The 28000-nt window shown below is 35.1% G+C and overlaps 2 protein-coding genes across 2 annotated transcripts in view; one reads left to right on the plus strand and one right to left on the minus strand.

The window, feature by feature from the left end:
- Positions 1–586: 586 nt before the first annotated feature.
- The window catches only part of SNCA (synuclein alpha), a 232234-nt gene continuing 204820 nt past the window's right edge, over positions 587–28000 (plus strand). The window contains exon 1 of the mRNA XM_045506657.2: positions 587–930. The gene's annotated coding sequence lies outside the window, so the exon portion shown is untranslated. The remainder of the gene's footprint in view (positions 931–28000) is intronic.
- The window catches only part of MMRN1 (multimerin 1), a 56252-nt gene continuing 35338 nt past the window's right edge, over positions 7087–28000 (minus strand). The window contains exons 6-8 of the mRNA XM_010969966.3: positions 23185–25173; positions 9443–9595; positions 7087–7940 (exon numbers count right to left, since the gene is read on the minus strand). Of these exons, the coding sequence (XP_010968268.1) occupies positions 7519–7940; positions 9443–9595; positions 23185–25173 (2564 nt within the window). The 3' untranslated portion in view covers positions 7087–7518. The remainder of the gene's footprint in view (positions 7941–9442; positions 9596–23184; positions 25174–28000) is intronic.

Genomic DNA, 28000 nt, shown 5'->3' on the forward strand with positions numbered 1-28000 from the left:
AGAGTATGCTGAATAAACACACTGAAAATGATGTTATACCAGGAAATAATTTTCGAGTTCCACTAAAAGAAAATTTGAGGGAGTATTAAGGTTTTATCTTAGTAGAAGTGTTGCCAGGTTTCAAGAAACAAGAGGGAAAATATGAGAACACAATCGTAAAGAATTTTTGAAATTAAGGTGTAATCCTTGTCCCTTTTCCTCCTAATCTGTGAAGCTAGTGTTACATTACTAGTAGAATAGTATGCCACTAAACCCAAAAGAGAATGTCAAATTTTTTTTTGTAGACAAAGGTTTTCAAATGGCAGCTGGAGTGCGTAGAGACAGTAACGACTGATTTCCCTGTCATAGACTTTCTCTGCTAGTTTTTTACTTTGAAAAGGTGTGTAAAACATTGACCAGCTTAAACTGTTTTGCCTCCTTAAATAGATTATTCATTAATCAAACTAAAACAGCAGCTAAAACATTGACCAACTTAAGCCAGTTTTGCCTCCTTAAATAGTTGATTAATCAAATCTTGAGTTATTTTATATACAGCACTGAGCATGTGCAAGATAGAAACTCAGAATCATCCTGGAATCAAGGATCTTCAGTCTACAGAACTCAAACTGTGGAAGTGTTGTCACCAGAGCTTTTTAGGAAGCGAAAATTCCTTCAATAAGGAAAATCTGGCTTCCAGCAGCTTGAACAGCTGATATGCACTGATTTGAGACTAGCCAATCAGCTTCCAAGTCTGAAATTCCTCTAACCCCTTAAATTTCAGCCTGAAAGCTCGGTTGGTCAGGAAGATAGATTTGAGTAGTGCCTCCTTTCTCTTTGCTGGTGGACCCTGAAATAAAGCTCTTTTTCTTAAAAGCTGCTGCCAAAGTACTGGCTTCTGCGTGCTTGGGGCAGCAAGCCCTTGCTGGGTAACAATGTCATCTAGGCTTAGAGGTAAGTTGATGAAATGGTACGAGTATCTTTTATGTCAGATGGTTTTCATCCTCCATGCTCTTTCACCCTGGTCCTGACCATACTCTGTCGGCGCTCACCAATTTGGCTCCAATTTTTTCTTCTGTTCCCTCTAACCTCCCACCTTCATGGTTGGTATCCTCCTCTTATTCGCCTTTCTTTTCCTCTTCCTTATTTCTGTTTTGATCTTCTTCCTCTTGTCTCCATATATTTTTTGTCACATAGCCACCAGCAGCAAGAGGGAAAGGAAATATTCAGGAGCTTTCTCTGTGCAGATTGTGTGGCTTTTGATTTTACAGTCGCAGTGGAAAATGGTGTTACAACTTGTAAACTGTAGTGATATAAGGCAGATTAGTAACTGGTGTGATGTGTGCTTCAGAAAGAGACTGGCAGCTCAACTTCTGCATAATTGCTTACCAGTGGAAGTGGTGGTTCTCCCTGAGGTGGTAGCTTTTGCCCTCTTGCAGATAGTTTCCTCACAAGGTCACTTGCTAAGATCCTTTTTCCATTGGTGTGAAGAAAATATATCTTGTTGGCAAAATCGTGTCAGTGTATTAAGGACATAGCTAGGGCATGTAAGTAGCTGTTTGTTACAGCCCAGAATGACTGTAACTATTTTAAGAAAATTCGATGCTTTCATAGGCCTAAAACCTCTGTCTAACAAAGATAACAACATTAGCCAAATATAGATATCACACTTTAATTCTCTACATTAAAAAGAAAAGAAAAATCAAACTTAGTTTTGGGATTGGTGATCACAACTTTGAACAGTCAAATTATTTTCTTCCATTAGCGTAAAAAGAATTTTCCTAGAAAATTTTCTGAATTAGCAAAATTTAATTAATAAATGTAAGACATTTAATTCTGTCCCATTCCCAGCATGTTCTGTGCATTTACTGATCTCAGTAATCTTCCACTAGCTGCAGCGCCAAGAACTTTATTGATGGGTAAATGGTACCTGACCTCATGGAATTCTGAGATGCCCTACAGGCATCTTAGTTTTCCCATTCTTCAGAATACACTACAGAATCAGTTTTCAGATACCAATATTGCTCCAGGAATATTTACAATGTATTTTTCAATGTAAAAAGACAGGTTCCTTTGTGATACTCAAGAGTGCCTTTAGGGTATATAGGTGGTGGTTGTTGATGATGTGGTTGCTTTCTTTAACACGTTCTACTTGAGTATACCACATTGGATGACAGAAGCCAGAATTACTCAGAAATGCAGGAACGATCTTTGTTTATTGCTTCCATTCATTGCACGGGGTAGAGCTCACAGTGTGCTGTTAGCATGGATATCGGTGACTGGCTAAAACCCATACATGACCTGTCAGTTTGCCGACCACTTTAAAGGAAATAGAATTACTGTTTATGAAATAGAATCATGATTCAAAAACGTAATGGCAAGCTTCAGAAAGGGCAATGAAAGTCACATTAAAAAGGCAAGAAATCTCTGGAGAGTCTTTTAAATTTCATGTACAGATAATTTCCACACTATTTAGCGACCTCCTCAGCAGGATTAAAGAGATCTAAACATGTTTGTTTCGCCATCTGCAATGGTGGGAGAGGGAATCAGATGCAGTAGGGGATTGAAAGAGGGTTTGAAGCAGTGGGAGGCATCTCTGTAGAATATTCTTGGTTAAGCACAAGATTATTCTGTGATAAATCATGAAAATTAGCACATGTGAGTATATCTAAGAAATTAGGTTAAGAAAAACAGTATTCTTAACATATTTTGGATGTATAAGTAGCAACTAATCATCTTCGTCAAAGTTTAACATTTTTCCTGTCATGTATTATTTGTCTAGACACCTCAAATGATTTTTGGAAATGGCTACCTAATGCAATTAAGTGTATTTCTTTTACATATGTTTTCTGGCATATTAAGCACAATTCAGTGTGTTGGTGGTGATGATGGTGAAGGCAGGGATCAATGAAGGAAAGTAAGTTGCCAAAAAAATTTTAGAAACTATAATTATCTGTTTCCTGGTAAGAAGAATCTCATGAGTCAGTTTCTTCACTAGTTGCTAACGTCAGCAAAGTAGAGTAGAAATTTATAAGAACACCCACCCCTTGGGTTGTGTCATATAGTATTTTCATTCATAACTTGAGTGCACTTTATATAGTATTTGTTCGAATGCAAAAGATAGGAAATTCAAGTAAGTATTTGAATCCAATTTTTTGGATGGAGATTTAAATACACTGAAAAACACACTGACTCCTAGGTTGTGGTCAGGGAGCATTTTCATTGTAATCTTCTATGGGCTCGATATAAGTATGTATTTGAATCTAACAGGAGATCATGTTGCAACCAGGATCTGCTATAGAGTGATATTTTTTAAAATATGGGAACATTTTAATATATTCTAAATATTACTCCATCCAATCCTTGGTATCTGGGAAATGTTTTGAATAAAGCCTGGGCTTTTTGACATTTCGTGAAGCTACCCATAAATAAAAGTAATAAAATTTGGACTTTTTCCAGAGTTTGAGATTGTTTAATTAGGATGTCAGCCCAGAGAAATGAACTCTACTTGTTGGTGTTTTCCCCAAACACAAACACAGTACAGCTCATTGGAGATTCTCACTGAGCTGTGGTGAAATCTCCCGAGGGAGGGTGCCTCCTGACACCCCTCTGCTCTTGGATGAAACCTTGGGTTTGAAACCACTGGGGCAGCAAGAATCTCTGCCTTCAACAGGGCAGATCCATGGGACTAAATGTACAATCTAGGAAAGGCAGGCTACCATTCCTGCCTTAATGTTTCCCATATGTGCCTTGCAGGGACAGAGGACAGGCAAACAGCTTTGAATAATGAAGAAAATTGTATTACAGTAAAAATTGCCTTTGATGAAGACAAAATTTATTAATCAACTAGTTGGTAAGGGGAAAAAGCTGACAGCAATTTTTTTTTTAAGGTACCAAGTTGTGAGCTCACTTTCTTTAGACTTGGATAAAAAGCACATGATAAAAATCTTAGGTTTTTTAATGTATAATACACAATTTATATATATGAGATAGAAAATATATCTATATTAGGTATATATTAGATAAAGGAAAACCTTAAATTGTATATAAAATATAAATGTATATACTTACATAATAATATATTTGTGTATGTTATAACCGAACTTCTATAAATTAGAAATTCATTCAAGTTTATGTTTTGAAACAGATGAACATCAAAAAATCCCCTTTAAGAGGATTAAGTAAACTAATCAACCAAAAATCAATGTCTTATTTTAATCATTTCTTAATGCTCAAATGATATTAGCCCATTCTTCCATTCTTCTCATTCTACCAAATGAGAAGTTTGGTAAAGGAGAGTAGAAAGAGTCCTTTAGGCACACTTGGCTTGGAATATGAAGTTCCTTAATTCCTGGAGTGACCCAAAAGCGAGTAACGGGAGTTTGGTCAGGGCTGCAGAATAAAGAGGGCTTGGTTATTAAAGATACATTTCTCATTCTTTTTTTTTTTTTTGAAGTATAGGTGATTTACAATGTTGTGTTAGTATACACTTCTCATTTTTACAGAGCTGCTCACGATTTTGGTGGTAGTAAATCCCAGCTTGACTCTGAATAATGTATTTCAAATGCAATATCTGTCTGTACTGATTTGCTTGATATTTATTTTTGTATTATTTTAATATATGATTTATCTTGCCTGTCACAAAGTAGGTGTTTGTTAAATAGTTGATGATTGAATGGGTATGAAATTGCTATCAGTAATTAGGGTCTTAGTATGCTTTGGGAGTTTGCTGGGCAGGAAGGTCTGGTGAGAGAGAAGAGCGTTGGAATTCAATCTACAAAAAAAAATCCACTAAAGTCTGCTGTTTCCATACGAAAAATTAAGAAAATCCCAATGTTCTATTTTTTTAATTAAAACCTTTTTTGGGTTTTTTTGGAGGGGTAAGTAATTAGTATTTATTTATTTGTAACAGAGGAACTGGGGATTGAACTTACGACTTCATGCATGCTAAGCATTTGCTCTACTGCTGAGCTATACCCACTGCCCCCCAATGTTGCATTTTTTTAAACATGGGTATATTTGATCATGACAATTAGAAATATATTACTAGATTGTCCTATATTATATTGGATGGCTTTTAAAAAAATAACCAAACAAAATCACAGCAACTCAAAAGTAGCTACAATGCCTTTTGGCTATGGGTAGCAATTTGTCATTAAATTGTATATTTCTACAAATACATATAAAAATAAAGACTAATATTAATAATTAAAATTCCAAACACCAAACCATCATTTAATGCCAAATGTTCAAAATTATCTAATTACAAAATCAAAGATTAAATTATGCATGGCAATGACACATATTGTCAAATGATTTACTTCCTTTTGTTCTGCTACTAATATTAAAGAAAAGGCAGTGCGTTGAAATAACTGGTATCTGTTGAAAAGTATATTTGGAAGACAAAAATTCTCTTTAAACTAGGAGTACTTGAAGAAATCAAACAAAACATTTTAGATTGTGATGTAATTTTAGGCAGGGACTAAAGAAATTATCAAAACGTTCCAAATGTTTTTGAAAGTCACACACTTCCACATAACAGAATGGAAAGTGTCAGTCATTCAGCCTTTGCTTGTCAGCATTGAGCTCACACCTGTTCATGGAGTCCTGAGCTGGGCTGGGCTGGGAAGGTACAGCTGTTTGGGCTCAACATGAGACATCGTGATGGGCGGTACTCACGTCACTCTTCCCTGCAGAACTGTCCAAGGTTCGTTAGGCTGCCATTTGGACTATCCTACAGCTTGTCATGTGACTCACGCGTGTTGCAGTGTGTTCAATCCCTTTTATTGATTGGCAGTCCTCTGCTATATGGATATACCAGAGTTTGCTTTACTATTCATCTATTGCAGGACAGGTGGGTGGAACCAAGTTTCGGCTGTTACAAATAAAGTTACTCTGAACATGTGTGTACAACTTTGTGTATGGACGTATGCTTTCAATTTCAGCAAATCTGAAAAAATTTCCAGTTTCTGCTACAGGGAGAAACTAGTTTCACATTCAAGATAGGCAATATTTAAAAAATTGTGAGTTGTGATGAGTATGTGTTGGGGGTAATGAGTACTCTTTAACATGAGCAAAAGAGGTCTATGGATTGGTACAGGTCTTTTCAAAGGCAATTTGATAGTAGTCTAGCTAAATAAAAATATAGGCTTATCCCTTGTTCCTGAAATTCTCCACAATTTGCTGAACTACTGGGAAAATGACTTACCCACTAGGTGCCTCTGTTCCTCATCAGTGTGAAGAGGCTGATAATACATGATATGTATCTTATACAGTTAATAGGTTATTCATAGCACTACAGTAATCAGTAAGTAAATTAATTTGTGGAAAACATTTGCCATACCCCAAACTTTTTCATTAGTATTTTTATGATAACTTACAGGAATCTATTCTTCAGAAATACTTTGTCAAATGTGTAAGGGATGTATGTTTAAGGATGTTCACTACAATAATATTGTTATAATGAAACATTGGAGACAATCTCAATGACCTTCATAAGGGCTTATTACATAAATTACAGTACATCTGTAGGAGGTAACACAGAGAAAGGATGGATGTGAATGCTGGAGAAGAAAGGCTGATTCTAAATCCTGCCTCAGTCCTTACTAGTTGTGAAGCTTGGTCCATTCCTTCATCACTGTCTCTGTTTCTTCAGCTATAAAATGATGGTAGTAATACCCACCTTATACAAGGTTTTGAAAGAAATCGATGAGACATTGTATATAAGTTGCTTAGAAGAGAATCAGGGCACAGTGAGCATCCCATAAATCGTAATATCAGCCTGGAATACTATGAACCTGTGATAAGAATACGGTCAGGTCTGCTTGTGTTGCCATAGGAGACTCACTGGAGGAAAGTTTTATTTTTTCCCCTGTAGATACTGTAAGGTGGAGGCAGGTAAAAGATGCACTTGTATATCATTAGACTTGGGTGTAAATGTTCAAATGTGTCAATTATTACTTTATTCTCTAATTACAGGAAGGGAACAATAGTTAGGCATATTTCAAGTTTCTATTTCAACTTCTTAATTGTGATTATGAATGAAAATGTTAGTATGTAAGATCGATCAACTCAACAGTAAAGAATAAAAATCAAAGTTTAGAAAAACACTTTCTTTGAGCAATTTAATTTATTTGAATTTGTGAATTTAGGAAACATGTTATATATTTACATACACATGGAATAACAAAAGCATTTTACTGGAAAACTACTGTGACTTACAATACTGAGTGAGTGTCACTTTATAATATTACTTTACATTGAAATGCCTTACGTGAGAAAACAAAAAAGGAATGCTAACAATCGCACCTTGTTTTCTATGCCACTAAGTCTCTTTAGGAGCAATAATTCCTTTATATACAGGTTGTCCAAAAGAAATTCAAATAAGTTTATGAAATAAACTTAACAGCCTTCCTCAGATTAAAAAAGAAGTTGGTTTTAATTCATGTAGAAAAACCAAAAACAGAGCAGATGTGCATGCAAAGGAAAATAAAAACACAGGCTGCTTTTCAGTCAAGGTGACAGTCTGTCCTTCATACTAATTTATGTACGGTATAACAAGTAACCACTAAATGTAGTAGCAGGGGGAAATTTGGCTGGAATCGTTCCTCTGACAAGTCGCAACCACACTTCCTGCCCATAATTTAATTCTAATAAGGCATCCCCAGTCACAACCCTATCACAGCGTATCTCACTGTTAATATTTTCAGACTCAAATGCAAGCTTGTCTACTCCATCAACCACTAAAAATCCAGAGATATGAGCACTGAATGACTCAATAGTATATTTGAAAACATACACCCCAAGATAGGGAATTCTGAATTTTCCAGTTCTTGGAGTGTAGGAAGCTCCATAATTGACATCCAAGTTGTTAAATAGGATAGGACCAGGTGTAGTCATTCCGTAAGTATGGGATGCAAAAAACGCCACCATCGGTGCGTATCTGTAAGAACCTTTTGAATAATCTGATAGTGGAAAAAAGATAGAAAGGGTTAATTTTCATGTTTTGATATTGTTTTGTTTCTATCTTTATTATTTTCTGTCTTTATCACTTTATCTCAGTTACAAAAAGGGTTAGCAGAGGAAAAAAGGTCATTCACTAGATTTAACAAGGGCATAGGGGCCTGGATACCCGCCTTTTTTGTGTGTGTGACTTACCTGAAATTGCTTATCCTCTCTGGGACTCAGTTTCTCCACTTAGATCAAGATAGAATGATAGTAACACTTGATACCTCCCTCATAGAAATGCCTCAAAGATTAATTTGCATGTGGCTTTGATCTCTCCAGAGACAAAGGAATTCAAAGCACTCTGATGATTATGGTATGCCAGAATGTCCTAAAGCCTCTTGCAGGAATTAAAGCTGACATGACGTGGAAACAATTTTTCCAGCACCTTGTCAAACAAACAGTTTCTAGAGGCTAAAACGGAAACCGAATGAAATCATACGCACTACAGAGTAGACAAAAGCAATCTTCTATGTAATTAATGCCATATGTACTTACAAAGGCTGAGATTTCAGAACAGACTAAAGATTGTTCTTTATTATGCAACATATTAAGAAAAGCCTGATTTGAAATATGTTTTTTTGCCATCATTAAGGAGAATATTTTAAGTGCTGCACACACTTTCTTGTATAGGAATCAGAAAAGGTACACTCTTGAAGTAAATCTATAGCAACCTATACTTATAAAAGTAAATGGACAAAAAGACACCTTGTTCTAATCAGTCCACCTGAGCATGTTCCGACAGTCCTCAGCCAGTCACAATGACACTATTAGCTTGACCTTCATAGAAGACATACTGCTATGCACTTATTAAAGCTTCATTGAAAGAATCAGATCTGATATGAATCAAAGATATATTCGTTAACAACTTATTTGAGGAGAAAAAGTTGGTATTACTTGGACATATATTTCTGTATTTTTTTGTTATGGACTGCCATTTACCTTTTTAAAAATTAAATTAAAATTTTTATTTAAGTATAGTCAGTTTACCATGTGTCAGTTTCTAGTGTACAGCATGTTTCAGTCATACATATACATACATATATTCATTTTCATATTCTTTTTCATTATAGGTTACTATAAGATATCGAATATAGTTCCCTGTGCTATACAGTAGAAACTTGTTGTTTATCTGTTTTATATATAGTAGTTAGTATCTGCACATCCCGAACTCCTGACTTGTATATTCTTTTAAGAAGATAAAGAGGGGGAGAAATTCATTAAACTGCCTGTATTATACCAATATTGAAAATTTCAATGAATATATATCAATATGACTACCTGACAAAAAGATATTTCATGTGTGTCTGTAAATCCTGTGTTATTAAGTTTCAGAAGTAAAAGGAATTCATCCTCAAGGGAGTCCACATTAAGCAGGTCTAAACATTCATTTGTAAATATTTTCAAAAAATGTTTTTGTTTATAACATTGAGCAAATCCAAGGGGGCATGTACTTTCTCACCTGGAGCCAAAGCATTTTCTTCCACCACCTTGATGGTGCAGTTGTCACCAGTAAAAGGATGTCGACACGCGCAGACGACACTGATCCTTCCATTTATACACGTGCCCCCGTTCTGGCATGGGGACCTGCTACAGTCTGAATACTCCTTTGTCACTGGAAAAGAATCACGACAAAAGAGGGTAAAAGTGATCTATTTTCCTGTTGATCTCTAATCATAGTCTGCAGCAGAATGGGAAAAACATTGAATTAGACATAAGGAAAATGTGTTTCCAGGCCCAGATTGCCTACCAATGTAGTTATGAGACTTCATCCAAATTCCTTAACTCTCTGGGCTTATTCTGAAGACCTTTCCTGCTTCTTTGATGTGCAGATAATCCTGGGATCCATTGCATTTATTTGTGTTAAATATTAAGATTTTGGTCAATGTAGAATAGAATATCTGGACACAAAATCATGTATATTTAGAACCAGTATATGATAAAGGTAATGTCTCAAATCATTGGAGGAAAAAAAAAATGTCTATTCAGTAAACAGTGCTAAGCTAATTAGACATCCATAAAAACAAATTCCACAGGTACAAAACTACTAAATGTGGGAAAAAATCATTGCATTACAATCAAATGAAAAGAATATCTTTGTTGATCTTTAAAATTTTGGAAAATTTTAAATTTTAAAATTTGTGTTCTAATGCAAAACAAAACAGAAAAAACTCAGAAGTCATAAGAGAAAAATCCTCACATTTGACCAATTAAGAATTAAAATTTACTTGCAATGAAAGCCACTCATTACTGAATTTCAAAGATAAGTGACAGATGAAGAGGAAAGATTTTTTTAACAGATTCAACAATCTAATGAATAATATTTGTAAAACATGTAAAGTTCTGATTAATCCAAAAGAAAAAGAAGGTAACTGTGTAAAAAAAAGTGAAAAATGGGCAAATAATATGGGGTAGTAAATCAATGAACAAAAAATACAAAAACACTAAAATTCTCAAAACTTATTCAACCTGACTACTAATTAAGAAATGATAAATTACCACCAACATTTTTATATCAGGTGGCAACATTTAAAAAGAAAATAGTCATGCAATATGAATGAAAACGGATATTTTCATACAATATTGGTTAGAGCTTATATTATTGGAACCTTTGAAAAGGACAAATTGACTGTACATACCAGAATTTAAAAGGTTCGTTTGTTTTAAGCCAGAAATTTCTCCTGGCAGAATATATATTCCAGACACACTTGCTCATGTATACATAGATAATTGTTCAAAAAAGTTCTTTATGACATCATTTGCATTAGTGAAAAATTGCAGGACACCTAAATGACCATTGATGAGGGACTTGTTGAAGGAATTACAGTATTTTTTCACCAAGGACAGCGGTAGAAGAATGAAGTAGATCCCCAGTATGTTTGAGTTGCCACAGATGGCAAGTTTCAGTTCACGTATTAGATATAGAATAATTTCATTTATTTAGAAAGCCTCAATTTATGAATATTGTAAGCATAATATATAGTTATGTAAAGAGAGACAAAATGTTGGATGAACACTTACATTACTGGCCACAGTTTCCACTATGGTGCCACCTTGTGGAAATAATGTTAATTCACAATTGACTCATTTCAAAACATGGTCATTGTTGATTTTTAAATTTAGGCTTATTTGCTTTAATATTTATCTCAAGAAGTGAGATTTATAAATACTTTAAATACATTCTAATTCATATTTAAATAATTCAAATTCACATAATATGTGACCAAACTGTGTGCTTGTATTAGAATCGAAAATGATTTTTTTGAACTATAGTTGATTTAATGTTATATTACTAGTTTCAGGTGTACAACAGTGATTCGATATTTTTTTAAATCATACTCCATTTAAAGTTTTGATAAAATATTGGCTATATACAGGGATGTGCTGTACATTACATCTTCGTATCTTATTTATTTTATACCTAGTAGTTTGTACCTCAATCCCCTTCCTCCACTTTGCCCCCCCCACTACTAGTTAGTTCTCTGTATCTATGAGTCTGTTTTGTTTTATTTATCCATTTGGTTTATGTTTGCAAAGAAATATATATTACTATGCAATTAGAAATTGATTTAAATTCTCTGGATAAATTCTTTGCAAAATTCTATAAACTATTTTCTTCATTAAGGTACACATAAAAATTATTATAGAAATGTAATATCTTTTAACAAATATTTCAAACCAGCCCACGTTTCTTTAACATCATTTCTCAACCACTTGAATAGATTACGAAACGCTTCCTTTTGCTGTTCTCTGTCATTCTAAAACCTAGCTCATCCTTAATCTAATACTCTAACCCTTCTTCTTAGTTTCTCAAAGATTGAGTAGAGTTTGATGCTATGATATGTCATTGGCATGTTTTTCTAGGGACATGGAATTCTTTCCAGCAAACTTTCCACAACTCCTCTCCTACCCTGGGCTTCAATAACCTCTTAAACTCCTTCCACTCCAGGTATTTTCTTTGATGAAAATCAGTGCAATTAGTTCTGCCAACTCAACATTCTACTATCTTGTGCAAATAGCATAACTAATCTTTTAATATTCATTTCCCTGCTCTGAACATGACTAAAATTCTTTTGCCACTGTCTTGGAATGTTTCCTAAGTCTCAATTTGTTCTGGTCTTTGCTTTCTGGATCCTAATATCTACTCGAGTTACATTTTCTATTAATCCTACTTCCATATTTCATAAATGCTCATGTTAAATTTGAACTGATTGAAGGGCTCCTTACATTTTCAAAGTGCACTGTCTTTGCCAGTATTTGCCATTCTTTATTTTAATTACTTGCTTAATGTGTGAAGTCCATGGGAAGAGGGTACCACTCTTCCCATTTACCACTCTGTCTACTCAGTCTTTCTCAGTCCTCATTCAACACTTACTCACTAGGTATTTGATGAATAAAATGCAGGGGCACTTTATATTTCTGCCTTCTGCTTTTATTTCTATTTTTATTTATAGTATACACAACACGTTATATATCATATGTTTAACATAATAGAATATTTTACTTTTATTTATTATTTAAATTGTTGTTTTATTTCATTTTTAATGCTTAGTTCTACTTTAGCATCAAGATTTTATTTTATTTTTTATTTCTTCATTTAAAAGATAACATTGCAGAGAGCAGAAAACTCTGATCCCTGCTTAGGGCAGAATGGAGTTTCCAACAGATTAGGGAGGGGACCTATCACTTTCTCTGAGCGAGTTTTGTCACAAATAGAGGAAAGTACTGTACAAATCCACCACATAACTCTGCTCTAGATACTATGTCCACACAACATTGTAACTTTTCTTTATCTTTCCTCCTGATTTCGGTGCTCTCTAACATGTTTTCACCCTCATACCAATGAATACATCAATTTTCAGTGCTATTCTGTTGCATCATTTATCTGACTTATTTCTATCAAATAAAGCTTATCCTTCCATTGCTCTAAAAATACTTCATGCACCTCTTTCTAACAACTTCTAGAAATGTGCATAGTTGTTTATATTTAATTTTCAAATCCATTGTTCTATTCACTCCTATTCTGTTCATTGGTGTATAGTTGGATGGAAATATTGTTTCCAACTATCTTTACTACTTTTCCTTCAAATTATCAGGGGTTTTTTTTATTCTTTTTATATCACATCTATTTTTCTTGATATTGTTTCTGAGGTCTTTTTTCTCAACCCTTCAAGTGTAACTTAAAGCACATTTAATCATATCAGCAATCTTTATCAGATGCATTGGCCCTGTCCCAGATGATCTATTCTAACCCTTGTCATTAAGCTATTTTCATTCATCTTAAGCCATGACCCGGGACATTTAATGTTTTTTACTTGGTATTGTCATCTGTTTTTGCCTTTTTCTTTAGAGTCATAATCTTAAATCAAAAGGAGTATTAAAGAATGGCAAATACGCTGAAATATGCTCAATAACATTAGTCATTAGGAAAATGCAAAATAAAATCACAATTAGATACAATAATATACCACACAAGTGGTAAAACAAACAATATTAACAAGTGCTGGCAAGACTGCGGAGCAATGAGAATTCTCATACATTACTAGTAGTGGAAATGGAAAATGACTGGCCAGTCCTTCTGAAGTTCAACTGTACTTATCATACAACCAAACTATGCTATTGCTGCGTATTAACTCAAGAGAAATGAAAAGTTTCCATACACAAAAACCTGTAAGTAAATGTTTGTAGCAGCTTTATTCATAATCAAGGCAAACTGGAAACCACCAAAATATCCTTCAACTGGTAAATGGATTAAAAAACTGTAGTACATCCAAAGGATGGACTGCTACACAGTAATGAAAAATAATACATGCAACAATGTGGATGAATCTATGGATGAATCTCAAACATGGTTGCCAGTGACCAGGAGAGGAGGGAGGATTTGACTACAAAGGTACAAAAAGGAATTTTGGGGGGTGATGGAGATGTTCTCTATCTTGATTGTTGTGGTAATTACATGACTATACATTTGTCAAGAATCATCGACTGCACATCCATAATAGTGGATTTAACTGAATGTAAAGTATACCATAAACAAACATCTCCCCAACATTTTTACTTCTATTATTTTGTTTGCACAAGTCCTCCTTTCCTTCTATACCACTATGTCTTTTTTTTTTTTCTTAAAGACTTTGAGTTCATAGACACATGCACTTTCCTGGTTCTGATCACACTTCTTCTTTTCTGTCTCTCTTTCTTCTGCTCTCTTCAAATATAGGAAATCTCCATGCCTCTGTCTTCAGTTCTCTTCTTTTTCTCTAGCTACCTAATTTACTTCTGTGCCCTCAAATATCATCTCTGTGCAAATAATTCCCAATTTTTATCTACAAACCCTCTTCTGGTTCCAGACCCAGATTGCTAACTGACTTTTAGACATTTCCATAGAGATAAGAGCTCTTTTATGTATCACAGACTAAACTTCCCTTCCTGTGTTCATCTGCACTTCCTCCTTAACCTTCCAATTTCCCTTAATGGAATGACCAATTTCCCATCACTGATGCTTTTTTTAACTTTGGTGTTATTCATTATTCTAAGAGTTTGTATTTTCAATTAGCTGTTTTCTACAAAATATATATTCACATTTAACTACGATTCCCAGCTTCTATTTCATTCCTGTCTCTATCACCTATTTGAGGTCTTAATCTATTCATGCAAGGGCTGCTGTAATGATTTTCCAACTGATCTGTTAAAGAACTCAGAATAAATCTTAATAATGCACTTATGTGATTATGTCCTACTCCTGCTCAAAAATCTTTAATTGTTTCCAACAGAATGGATTTAAACATATTACACTCAATACAGGGAGTGAATGGCTGATTGAATGAATGCTCAGCCCAAATCTACCTCTTCCAAGAAATTTGCCCAAACATCCAGTTCTTATCAAGACACCAAACTCTTGTGATAATGAGTCCCTATAATACTCATTTAAGTGCTTAGTATATGGTGTGGCATGTTTTCTTTTCTTTCACATTCAGAATAACTTTATAACAATATAGTGTTCAAAAGCACATGGAAAAGCATTTTAAAACATAAAAACCCAACAGCCGTAAAACCAACAACCACTAAATATCACGTTACTCATCTGGGTACATCTTCCACTGTCAACTTTTGTTACAACAAAGTTACAAAGTTTCTGAGCCAGGGCCTTGCTTTCTATTCCTTTCTATTCCCCGTTTCCTGCAGAGTTCACTATTTTTCCAAAAACTGAAGCTGATCCTATCATCTTATTTAATAGTACTGCACTCTGCTCCCAACGCACCCCAGCACATCCCACAATTCTCTGATTCCCTACCTTTCTCTGCTTTTTCTTTTATGCATAATATTTGTCACTTTTTAACATATATAATTTATATCTTATCATGTTTTTTCCCTCTATCTCCAATAGTGTAAATTCCAGAAAGACAGAAATTTTTAAAAAAAGTTATGATATATCCAAAGCATGTATAACAGTACCTGATTTTATTTGGCACTTAATTAATATTTGTTGAATTGAACAGTTATGAATTATCACTATTTTCAAGTAATAGCAATAACTCTAAAGACAGTTAACAATCCTAAGAGAAAAACTGCTTAAGTGAGATTAAGCACAGTATTTTGAGTTAATATGGCACTGAATATTAGAAATTACCTTGCACTTGTATCTTTAATCTAGGAAGGTATTTTCAAAACATTTTCTTGAGATAGATCTGTAGTTTGACATTTTCAAGCAAACTTCTTGGTTTATAATAAAGTCACTGAGTTTAGGTTCTGTTTGAAAGGTCGTGTGATGTCTCCTCATTATTACTCACATAATTATTGGACTGTCTGAGTATTTTTCATAACTTCTAATTTAGTCTGGCGGTACTGAAAAATAACAGTCAGAGGCTGACGTCCACATAAGGTGTGTTCATCCCACGACCTCTTTGTTTCTTCTCAATGTTCTCACCCAACTTCTCTCCCTCCCAACTGCCCTTGGAGAGGCTGCCCCCCGACTCTCTCCCATCTCTGGTCTCCCCACAACACACATATATTATCCCGACTTATGTCCCCCAAACCCAGAGTTTCAAAACACCATCCTTGTGCTGATGCCTGTCCGATCTAAGTAGCCAGTAGTTTGTAAATTTAACACTGGCTAAAGATGATAAGACCTAGAAAAGAGTTCTTAAAGGAGTGGTGATTAGCCATAAAAAAAAAAAATTGGTTTCCTTTTTTGTAAAAGGTCAGTATGTATTCTGGTTCCTATAAGACCTTGACACAATTACAAGCAGTAACTTTTTTTACTGACTTCTTTTTTTCTCCAAACACTGTGTAACAGTTTTACCAGTAATTTGTTTTAGCAGTAAACAGACTTGAGTTTAGATTGAGCAATGAGGTTATCAATGAAGTGTCATGTGATATTTTCCCCAAAAACAATGATATTTAAAATAAACAGCTCTGGTGTGTGCCCGGCTAGCTCAGTCGGTAGAGCGTGAGACTCTTAAAATAAACAACTCTGAGTAATTCCAGTTAAATTTATAATAAAATACTTATTATTTCTTTTCAGATCCACTTTGAAGCTGTGCATAGTAAAACTGGCAATTAAGAACTTTTAAAGTATGTGTTTCAAATTTCATATGCAGTTAATATACAGCAGGGCTATTTCTTCATGCTGCAATATTTTTGTCAAGATGCAAGTATCATCTCCACTCAGACTGCTGTGCAACAAGCTTACAATTGGTGACTTAATAATCCAAACACCCCCTTTTTTGTGTTGGACAATCAATATGGCACAAAACAATACTATCACATGAAAATTTGAGTTTATAGTGTTAAGGACCAGTGGAAAGACTTCTTTTCATTGTATTTAATTATAGACCTGTTAATTATCAAATTTGGTTTCAAGTCTTTGGTGTTAAAGAAACAGTCTATTGTTGAGAAATAGCTCCTGTGATTCTTGTTAGGAAACAAATCCAGATCTATGCAGTGACTATGTAAATGGCACCTGGTATCCTTGTCCCATTTCCTTTTTATTGTCAGACCATGCATTATAAATTTTGGTTCAGATGTGAGCATCAAACACATGGGTTTCTGACAGTTCACCTTAGAGATCATGGTCACTCTATTGCAAGACATGGTGCAGGAAAGGATTGTCAATTTTTTAAGCATCCTCTCCTTAACTGTCATCTTTCCGTACAAAGGGGAATCCTCTGGAAAGCTACTGGAGTCTTTTCTTCTGCCAATGAACAATGAACAACAACTAGTTCATTTAATATTCTCTTCAACACTGATATGTTTTATTGACACAAACTGGGGAGGCTATCCCAGAAGATAGTCTAGCTAACCAACCCTGACACAAAGAATATCTTTAAGATCATGAGCAGAAAAGAGTCATCATAGCCAGCCTGAGACTGCTACTTTTAGAAAGGCCAGACTGCGAGGATTTGCCCTTAGTCTATACCTGGGAACTTGGCTTCTCTCCATTCTCTAACTAAAAAGTGTCATTTGCTGTGCCCTGACTCTTTGTATAAACAATATGGTTTATGCTGAACTGAACTTTTGCTTTTCTCCGAGAGTACGGAGTTTGGGTAGGTGCTAGGCAGAGGATGCTTATATGACCAGTCCTGTTATGGACCGAATGCTTGTGTCCCCTACAAATCCATATGTTGAAATCCTAACTCCCAGAGGAGGGTGTAGTTCAGTGCTAGAGTGCCTGCTTGGGTTCAAACCCCAGTACCTCCTCCAAATGTAAATAAATAAATAAATCGAATTACCTCCCCCTCATAAAACAAACAAACAGAAACAAGTAATAATAAATAAATAAGTAAATAGACCTAATCACCACCCTGTGCACACACACACACAAAATTTCTTTTTAAAAAAAGAAACCCTCACTCCCAATGTGATGGTATTAGGAGGTGAAGCCTTGGGGAGGTATTTAGGTCATGAGGGTGGAGCCTTCATGAGCAGGATTAGTGCCCTTTTGAAAGGGACTCCAGAGAGCTCCCCAGCTCCTTCCCTTATGCCCCATGAGAACAAAACAAGAAGATGATAGTCTCAAATCCAGAAGACAGCTCTCACCAGAACCTGAACATGCCTGCCTGATCTCAGACTTCAAGCTTCCATAACTGTGAGAAGAAAATTTCTGTTCTTTATAAGCCACCTTATCTTTGGTACTTTGTTATAGCAGTGTGAGTCTGTTTCTGTTTTGGAAATAAGTTCATTTGTAGCATTTTTTTAGATTCCACATTAGTGATAATATTTATCTTTCTCTCATGTACTTCACTTAGTATGATAATTTGAAAAAACTCTTATTAAAACTTCTTGCAGATTTTTTTTAGTGCTTGTCAATGCACATGCATTTGTATACAGTTAAGCCTTTATATTTTTTATCCTGTCATTTTTGATTTAGCATTTTGTGATAAGCATAAGCTCATTTATGAACATGTGTTGAGTCTAAAACACAGTGACTTATAAAAGCAAAGATAGAAAAATAGAATAATATGAGCATTTAAATTATGTTGATACATGGAAATAGATATCAACTATTAATTGAAAATGTTATAGAATATAAAATATAAACATTGAATATAGCTAAGAAAATTATATAATCACATCTACCTTAATAATATACTGTATGCAAGTTATTTCTTTGATCCTCAAAATAAACTTTGTAAGGTTGATATGTTATTCTTGTTTTATAAATGTGGACAGTATGTTTCAGAAAAATAAACAACTTATTACAAATAAATACATTGGTGGACAGGACTTAAACCTTAATTACCTGATTTCAAATCCAGTCCTTCTTAATAATCACAGCAGCCTCTATGCGGAGTCACAAAATTTAGAAATGGTTTTAAAGTGGTATAAACCAGCTAAGTATCCACTAAGTTCTTATTTTTCTCTTTAAAACTGTTTAAATTCACAGCAATGATAATTTAAAAAGATGTGTTTGGTACGCTACCACACCCTTTACAGAATGTAATTTTTCTTATGAAGAGTAGTTAAAGTGATAGTTGTAAATAAAAGAGATTTATTAAGGAGAGCTAAGTATATCTCGTAAATACTAGAGAAATGGTTAAAATAAAAAGTCAACAGCCTCACACACAGGAGGCGCACATCCTCGGCAAAGCTGCTGCTGACACTATTAGAAGAAGATCCATCTCCTCTTGGAAGGCAAGCAGCCAAACTTTCTCTGCAGGGACAAATCTGCCAATTGCTGTATAAACAAATCTTCAAAGATGAAATAAAGCCCTCTTGGTGTCTACTGGACTATTGTTTAGAAACAAATCAAATAATTTGTGATTCAATCAGAACGTTTTGTCCCATTGGCCTAGGAAGAATAGTAATTAGCATAACTGGATGTGGGAATGGCTCTGAAGAAAGTGAAAGGGATGAGGATTCTGAATTTTACCTCCTACATCAGCTTGAAGATCTTATGAATAACCACTGGTGACTTTCAATGACACCTGCCCACTGGCCGTATCACAGAAAAGCTAAACTGAAAAATAGCAGCTTTACGTCCTTCTTATTAGTGCAGAAACAAGTGGCAGAATTTGGATCCTCAAGAAAGCAAACTCCCTGGGAGTATCAGCTCTGGCCATGTGGAATATTTGCAGATGGCCAGACTCTGAGATTGTTATGATGCAGGGAACACAAGCAGAAGGAAGAGAAAAGCAGGTGAACACACTTCACAGTCTACTTGAGTGCAGCGGATGAGCTGAGCCCTGAGTTCAACAGACCAGGAGTCAGCCTCCATCACTTGCATGTTGCATGACCTCAGGCAGCATATCTTAGTTTATCTCTTCAAGGTTTAGTTTACACATCTTCAATATAAGAATAATGATAGTGATCTCATAGGTATTAAGAGAATTGCATATGCAGTATAATTTGTGCAGTGCTTGGGGTATAGTGTTAACAAATGGTATCTAGCAGTATATTATAGTAGTAGTAGTAGTAGTAGTAGTAGTAGTAGTAGTAGTAGTAGTAGTAGTAGTAGTAGTAGTAGTAGTAGTAGTAGTAGTAGTAGGCTTCAAAATAGGTTATCAGTTATTAAAATTAAGATTAAACTTTTAAAACTATCTTTACATGGTTTTTCTTTCTCCAAACTGCCAGTATTCAGCAAATCATAGTGGCTATCACCTGAATATTACTGTGAGATTTGTAGAATGATGATAAATTATCTTCTGGTGTTCGTGAGGTAGGGGGGCAATGTGGCTAGATGGTATTTATAATATCATAGCAAAGGTCAAAGGAAACCAAAAGCCAAATTTAATCAGTATGGCAGTGTGTCTCCCCCCTGGTATCAAAGAGTATAAAAGGGAGGGAGGGTAGAGTTCAGTGGCAGAATGAGTGCCTAGCATGCACAAGGTCCTGGGTTCAATCCCTAGTACCTCCATTAAAAATAAATAAATAAATAAACAAACAAACTTAATTACCTCCCCCCACCAAAAAAACAAGAAATAATAAATTAAAAATAAAGTGATGTTATAAAAAAAGGAAGAAAAAACTAGACATTAAATTTTTTTTTAAGAGTATTAAAGGAAGTAGTTTGCAATTGGTTTCTTCTTATAGCCGAGTTTAGCCTGAGTCCGCTGGTTTCATTGCTTTGTATAGACTTTACCTGCTCAGCTGTCCAATGAATGCCATCAGTTTTATGACCATAGAAGCTAAGCTGGCTTAATGAGTGTGAGTATCTATGCATCCACTTGAAAGCGCCTCACACATTATATTGCTGCTCCTGCACAAAGTGAATATCAACCCCACATAGGAAAGTAGGCCAATGTATCCTTATGGCCTTAATGTTGTTATTGGTTACTTGACAAAGATAAAATAAAGAACTTTTAATTAATTATTAACTTTAGGCCTATAAAAATTCTACTTACAGTAAATAAAGGAACAGGAAGCAATTTTATCAAGGCATCATTGGAAAAAAAGAGAATCAGAACTGAGTTAATTATTAGCCCATTAAGTCCAATATTGAGCCAACTGTTATATAAAAAAAATCTAAATGCAATTTTTATAAGTGCCTAACATGCATTCTTTATCCTATAACAGTTTATTAGTTCTTACATTCTATTAAATCTTTTAACTCAATTAATTTTTAAGGTATTTAAATTTATACTTACTGTAGAGATACAGGTATTTTTTGGTTTAAAAAAAATGACATGGTTTGCCTATTGCATGAGCACACATCCTGTAGAGCTTAACTGAAACTCATTTGCTGTGTCCACAAGAGGACCAAGGACTAAAATAGTATGGAAGAAGAACAACTCATTATTTTTCCTAAAAGTATTATTGTAAGAACATCTTGTACTGAAATACCACTCTTTCTCTTGGAAACATGTACGTCTAAATAGTTTGTTCTGTGATCCCACAGGGCAAGATTAGTCCTCCTGGATCAGATTAATTTAGAGGGAGTCATAAATAAATACAATAGTTTAAATAGTCAAGAGACAATTCAACATTGTATTATTCTGTGACTTTTAATATTATCAGAAAATTCAGAGATTAAATATGAAGAGTCATATTATGTTAGGATAATGATTATCCTTTTTAATTAAAAAGCAATAAAATACAAAGTTCATCCAAATGATTATATAATTTAACAGCAGACTCATATGAAAGGAACGCTGCTATCTCTTTTAGTAAGAACCAGGAGCTATTCTTTTATAGTAGAAAGATTATTTAATATCACTCATATGCCAAACATATTAATAAAACACTTCTTTAATACAGAGAGACTATTAAGTGGTTTATATGCACTGCATTAAATTCCTCTTTGCTGCCAAATTTACACTTCTCCTTTGGTGTTTCCAACATCTGCCAGTGATACTCCTAACCTCTCATTTCCCAAATGCAAAAAAACCCACAGAATATTCTAGGTCTCTCCTCTCCCCAGTGCTGTGCATTCAGGCTGTGAACAGCTCACATTTTTTCTTTCTTTTTTTTTTTTTTTTTTTTTACAGTGGTTCAGTTTGCAACATGATTCTGCTAATGAGCTCAGCAAAATGCCTATTGCAACCCAATCATAAAAAGAAGCTGAGACCCAGAGAGGTGAACTTACTCAAGGCTACACAGAAACTTACTGAAACAACTAGGGTCAGAATCATGATTTGCTATTCCTCAGATCACTAACTTTCCCACAGTCTTTCTGTTTCTGTTGGTTTTACTTTCATGACTTTACTCATATCTGTCTCCTCCGCTTCAGCTACCTCTTCCTTAGATCTAGCTCTGACCGCCTGATCTTGCTGATAATGTCCTGATTGGCATCTCTAATTGCATTTTTTGTAGTCATGCTACGCACCACTGTCTAGCTTCATGCTTCTGAGACACAGTTCTCGTCACACCCAACCCTCTCCTGGAAATGTTCAAAGACTGCTCTTTACAGAATCATGTCTAAATGCCTTGTAGGTGTCTCCTCAAAATTCCTATGTTGGAATCCTAACCCCTAAAGCTGATAATTTTAGGAGGTGGGGGCTTTGGAGGTGCTTATGTCATGAGGGTGGAGCCCTCATGAATGGGATTAATGTCTTATAAAAGGGACCCCACAGAGCCCCCTCACCCCTTTCACCGCATGGGGACAGAGTGAGCAGTGAACCAGCAAGGGGACCCTCACCCAATGTGACCATGCTGGCACCCTGATTTTGAACTTCCCAGCCTCCAAAACATCAAGAAATAAATTTCTGTTTTAAGCTACCCAATCAGTGTATTTTGTGACAACAGCCCAAAGGGACTAAGATACTTATCTTGGCATTCAAGGTCCTCTGTGATCTGCCCTGTTTGAATTCCTGCTCACTATGCATTCATTCAGTTAGACAGTCATTCCACAGATATTTATAGAGTTTCTCTTGTGTACCAGACACTTTGCCAGGTAACACCAAAATGAGCAGGACACAATCTGGTCTTATTTATCAAAAAGCACATCACCTAATTGCTTCCTTTAATTATGTATGCAAAAAATGTTTTATAAGAGCAAAGGGCAAATTTGATTGTTTTATAGGGTCTTGTCAGAAAAAAGTTAAAGAACATGTAGAGAAATACTTATAAACGTGTTTTGTATTGATGCCTGATTTACATAGATGAAACCAGATTCAAATAATATATCAGTGACCTTTGAGTTACTTAACAATTTACCCAAGTTCCAGTAAGCGCCTTTTAGACCATATGATCTTGCTAAACCATACAGATCTACTAAATACCATTTAAATATGAAAAGAGATTAAAAGCTATTTTTTGGCAATAGCTTACCAGGAAGTAGAACGTTGTCTGTGTTTCTTTGGTTCCGGCCTATCAGGGCACGGGTAAGATTCACTGCTGGTTTCTTAAGTGTATTGGGTTTCTTCAGCAATGGTTTTATTCGCTCCTGTGACTTGACAAGGTTTGCAAGACTACCAGACAATGACTGATTTATATGCCGAGTTAAATTAGATAGCACAATTTGCATTTTTATTTCAATTACTGATTCCACAAATTCTGTCAGACCTTTCTGAAGAAGTTGAGTATCTGGTAGGGAACCTTTTATCCTCTTAGATATGGTAGCATTCAGTTCTGATACACCTGTAGAAGCATTATAACACATCACTAAAGCTTCATAGAGAGTTTTGTTAAGTACAGAGAAATTAGTCGAAAGATGGATGGATTTTGCTTCCAGAGCTTTAAATCTGGAAGTGAGTACCTGCTGTTGAAGGGCCTGATCTCTTTCATTTGTCACCACACTGCCTTTTTTTAGTGAAACGTAATAAGGTATGAGCGTCTTGGTTACTTTCGACTCAATGCCTTGCAACCGGGTTTCAAAATTTTTGGAAATCTTTGTGGCTGAAAGTATTTTTTCCTCCAAACGACTCATGTTTTGCTGGTATCTTATCACTTGGGAACTGGTCTCATTCAACATTTGGTAAATATTTTCAAAATTGGACAGACTCAGTTTTTCATCTTTAGATATATATGCAAGGGCTTTGGCAACTTGCAGGACAAAGTTATATTTCTGATTGTCATTGACCAAAATCTGAATAGAATTATTCAAATGTTGAAACTGAGAAATAAATGTCAAAATAGTTTCCATATTCTGGGTACATTTATGATGGACTTCAGGATTATACTTTATTGTATTTAAAGTCTCTTTTAACACGTAGTTGTCTTCAATGAAATCAATGGCATTATTTATAATAGTTACTGTCTTATTCAGACCATCTTCCATTTCTAAGGCTTGTTCATTGATACGTCTGTCTAAGGCATCACCACGACTCTGTACTTCATTTCTAAGTAAGTTGTATCTTTTTGTAAGTTCTTTGATGAGAAAATTTAGACTGTTGACAGCACTAGTCAGATTTTCCACTTTTTTCTTCATCGCTGCTGCTTCTTTTGGTTGTCTGTATGTCATTGTCTCTTGAAATGATGCTCCCTGCTCAAGCAAGGGTTGAAGAATCTCCATATCATAAGTCAGATCATTTAGTTGCTCATTCATTTTATCCATCTTATTGTCCATTGGAAAGAGAACCTCAGCCAATGTTTGGTTTAAAATTTGTAAATTCTCTTCTACGTCCTCAATTTGAAATTTAAAATCATTTCTGCACTTGGATAACATGTCTTCACATTCACTCCTGACAGATTCTTTCTCCATTTCCAAAGCAAGGGTGAGATTGTTAATCTTGCTCTCTTGGATGTGCAAATCACCAAACATCTGCAGCATCACTGAACCCTGCTTCTTTATCTTCTCATGTAGAGTAGACAGGTACTCAGTGACATTATCACTAACTGATTCAGCAGCTGGAACACTCATCTGACTGGGGAGTTGCTCAGTTGATAAAAGGTGCTCCTGTATTTCCGTCATTTTAGAAAGAGTCTTGTTGAGGGATTCATAATACAAAACACTCCTGGAGTGTTCCTGTTCTAAGGCACCTTCCAAATGAGTCTGCTTTGTTTCTAGTTCTTTAATAGGCTTTCCACATGTGAGTGTCATTTCTTGTCTCATATTCACAATGTGATTTTTTAGCTCCAATATATCAGTCGAAGTGGGCCTATTTTCTTGTATTAAAACAGACTTTTGCTGGACTGCTATTGAAACCACAGATTCATTAACTTGTTGAATTATTTGTCTGGTGTCTTCAAGCTCCTCTGATAGAGTTGATACTGTCTTGAAGAGCTGTGCTATGGTCTCCTGCATGTCATTTTGAAAAATTTTAAATTGTTCTCTTACTATGTCCTTTACCAGATCAGTAATGCTTTTGGATTTTAGACCTGGAGAAGGAAAGGGTAAACAACAATAAGTGACACATGATTTCAATTATGTAAACTTTAGATATCTTTAAAAATATAAACGTTCGAGACTAAACACTAACATCATAAAATAATAAAAATACTTCCTCACTTTATTTACTTAAGAATTTTTTAAAATTACTGTAGTCCAGGGGGGGAGTGCCAAGATGGTGGAGTATAAGGACACATAGCTTATCCCCTCCCACAAATACACTGAAAATTACATCTACAGACCCATCAAATTGCACAGAACACCTACTGAACTTTGGCAGAGTATCTCTTACTTTGAAATACAAGAAGATTTCTCATAAAATCCAGTAGGGGGAAAAAATAAAAATAAAAAGGAAATTGGTGCAGGACCCGTCCCTTGAGGAAAGAACAGCAACGGAGGAAACACCTTCACGCTGTGACACCCCCTCTCCAGCACGGAGGTCAGCTCCACACAAAAACTGCTAGAGCTGATAACAGAATTTTGCAAGGTAGCAGGATACAAGATCAACATACAGAAATCAGTTGTATTTTTTTACACTTACAATGAAATATCAGAAAGAGAAAGTAAAGAAACAATCCTCTTTAAAATTGCATCCAAAAAAATAAATTACTTAGGTGTAAATCTGACCAAGGAAGTGAAAGACTTATACATGGAGAACTACAAAACATTGATTAAGGAAATTAAAGATAACTTAAAGAAATGGGAAGATATCCCATGTTCCTGGATTGGTAGAATTAATATTGTTAAAATGGCCATACTACCCAAAGCAATCTACAGATTTAATGCGATTTCTATCAAACTAACCTGGACACTTTTCACAAAACTAGAATAAATAATCCTAAAATTTATCTGAAATCACAAAAGGCCCAGAATTGCCAAAGCAATACTGAAGAAAAAGAACAAAGCTGGAAGAAAAACACCCCCAGACTTCAGACAATACTACAGAGCTACAGTAGTCAAAACAGCATGATATTGGTACAAAAACAGCCACATGGATCAATGGAACAGAATAGAGAGCTCAGAAATAAACCCACAGACTTACAGTCAATTAATCTTTGACAAAGGAGGCAAGAATATATAATGGAGAAAAGACAATCTCTTCAGCAAGTGGTGCTGGGAAAACTGGACAGCCACATGTAAATCAATGAAGTTCGAATAGTCCTTCACACCATAGTCCCTCACAAAAGTAAACTCAAAATGGCTTAAAAACTTAAATATAAGACAAGACTCTCAGAAGAAAACATAGGCAAAACATTTTCTGACATAAATCTTAGTAATGTTCTCCTAGGGCTGTCTACTCAGGCAATAGAAATAAAAGCAAGAATAAACAAATGGGACCTAACTAAACTTGTAAGCTTTTGCACAGCAAAGGAAACCGTAAGCAAAACAAAATGACAACCTATGGAATGGGTGAAAGTAATTGCAAATGATGTGACTGACAGAGGCTTAATTTCCAGAATATATAAACAGCTCATAAAACTTAATAACAACAACAACAACAACAACAACAACAACAACAAACCCCAAATAGGCAGAAGACCTAAAAAAGCAATCCTCCAATGAAGACATACAAGTGGTCAATAGGCACATGAAAAAAATGCTCAATATTGCTAATTATCAGAGAACTGCAAATCAAAACTGCAATGAGGTATCACCTCACACCAGTCAAAATGGCCATGATTAAAAAGTCCACAAATTATAAATGCTGAAGAGGGTGTGGAGTAAAGGGAACCCTCCTACACTGCTGTTGGGAATGTAGTTTGGTGCAGCCATTATGGAAAATAGATATGAAATTCCTCAAAAAACTAAAAATAGACTTTCCATATGATCCAGCAATACCACTCCTGGATATATATCCAAAGGCAACTCTAATGCCAAAAGATACATGCACCCTAATATTCTTAGCAGCACTATATACAATAGCTAAGACCTGGAAACAACCTAAATGTCCATTGACAGAGGACTGGATAAAGAAGCTGTGGTATCTTTACACGATAGAATACTACTCAACCATAAAAAAGAATAAAATAATGCCATTTTCAGCAACATGGATGGACCTGGAGAATGTCATTCTAAGTGAAGTAAGCCAGAAAGAGAAAGAAAAATATCATACAATATCACTCATATGTGGAATCTAAAGAAAAAAGAAGATAGTAATGAACTTATCTATAGAACAGAAACAGACTCACAGACATAGTAAACAAACTTATGGTTACTGGGGAGAAAAAAGGTTGGGAAGGGATAAATTGGGAGTGTGAGATTTGCAAATATTAACTATATAAAATAGATTAAAAAAACAAATTTCTTCTGTATAGCACAGGGAACTGTATTCAATATCTTGTAGTATCCTATAATCAAAAAGAATATGAAAACAAATATATGTTTGTATATGTATGACTGGGACATTATGCTGTACACCAGAAATTGACATGTAACTGACCATACTTCAATAATTTAAAAAAAATTACTGTAGTTCATAGAAGGTGATCACCTTCTTAACTGATATGTCTGAGGGAAGAAGTCAGCTGCAGTGTTACACACACTAGAACCATAAAACTAAGGTGCTCTAGACAAAAGACATAGAAGAACTACTATGACTTCAGTTAGCGTATTTTTGTATGCAATGATTCTAGGTCCAGTCTTAGTCTTGTATGACAATAAATGGCTTTGGGCTTTCTGCCTTAGAAAATAAAACATGGTGTTAGCTCATGAGGTTAATCAGTTTTCTTATAAAGTTGACCCATGAACAATGCAGGGGTTGGGGTGCCAACCCTCTGTATAGCCAAAAAGCTGCATATAATTTATAGTTGGCCCTCT

This window comes from Camelus bactrianus, chromosome 2 (assembly GCF_048773025.1).
Source record: "Camelus bactrianus isolate YW-2024 breed Bactrian camel chromosome 2, ASM4877302v1, whole genome shotgun sequence".
In the NCBI taxonomy this organism is placed as follows: domain Eukaryota; kingdom Metazoa; phylum Chordata; class Mammalia; order Artiodactyla; family Camelidae; genus Camelus; species Camelus bactrianus.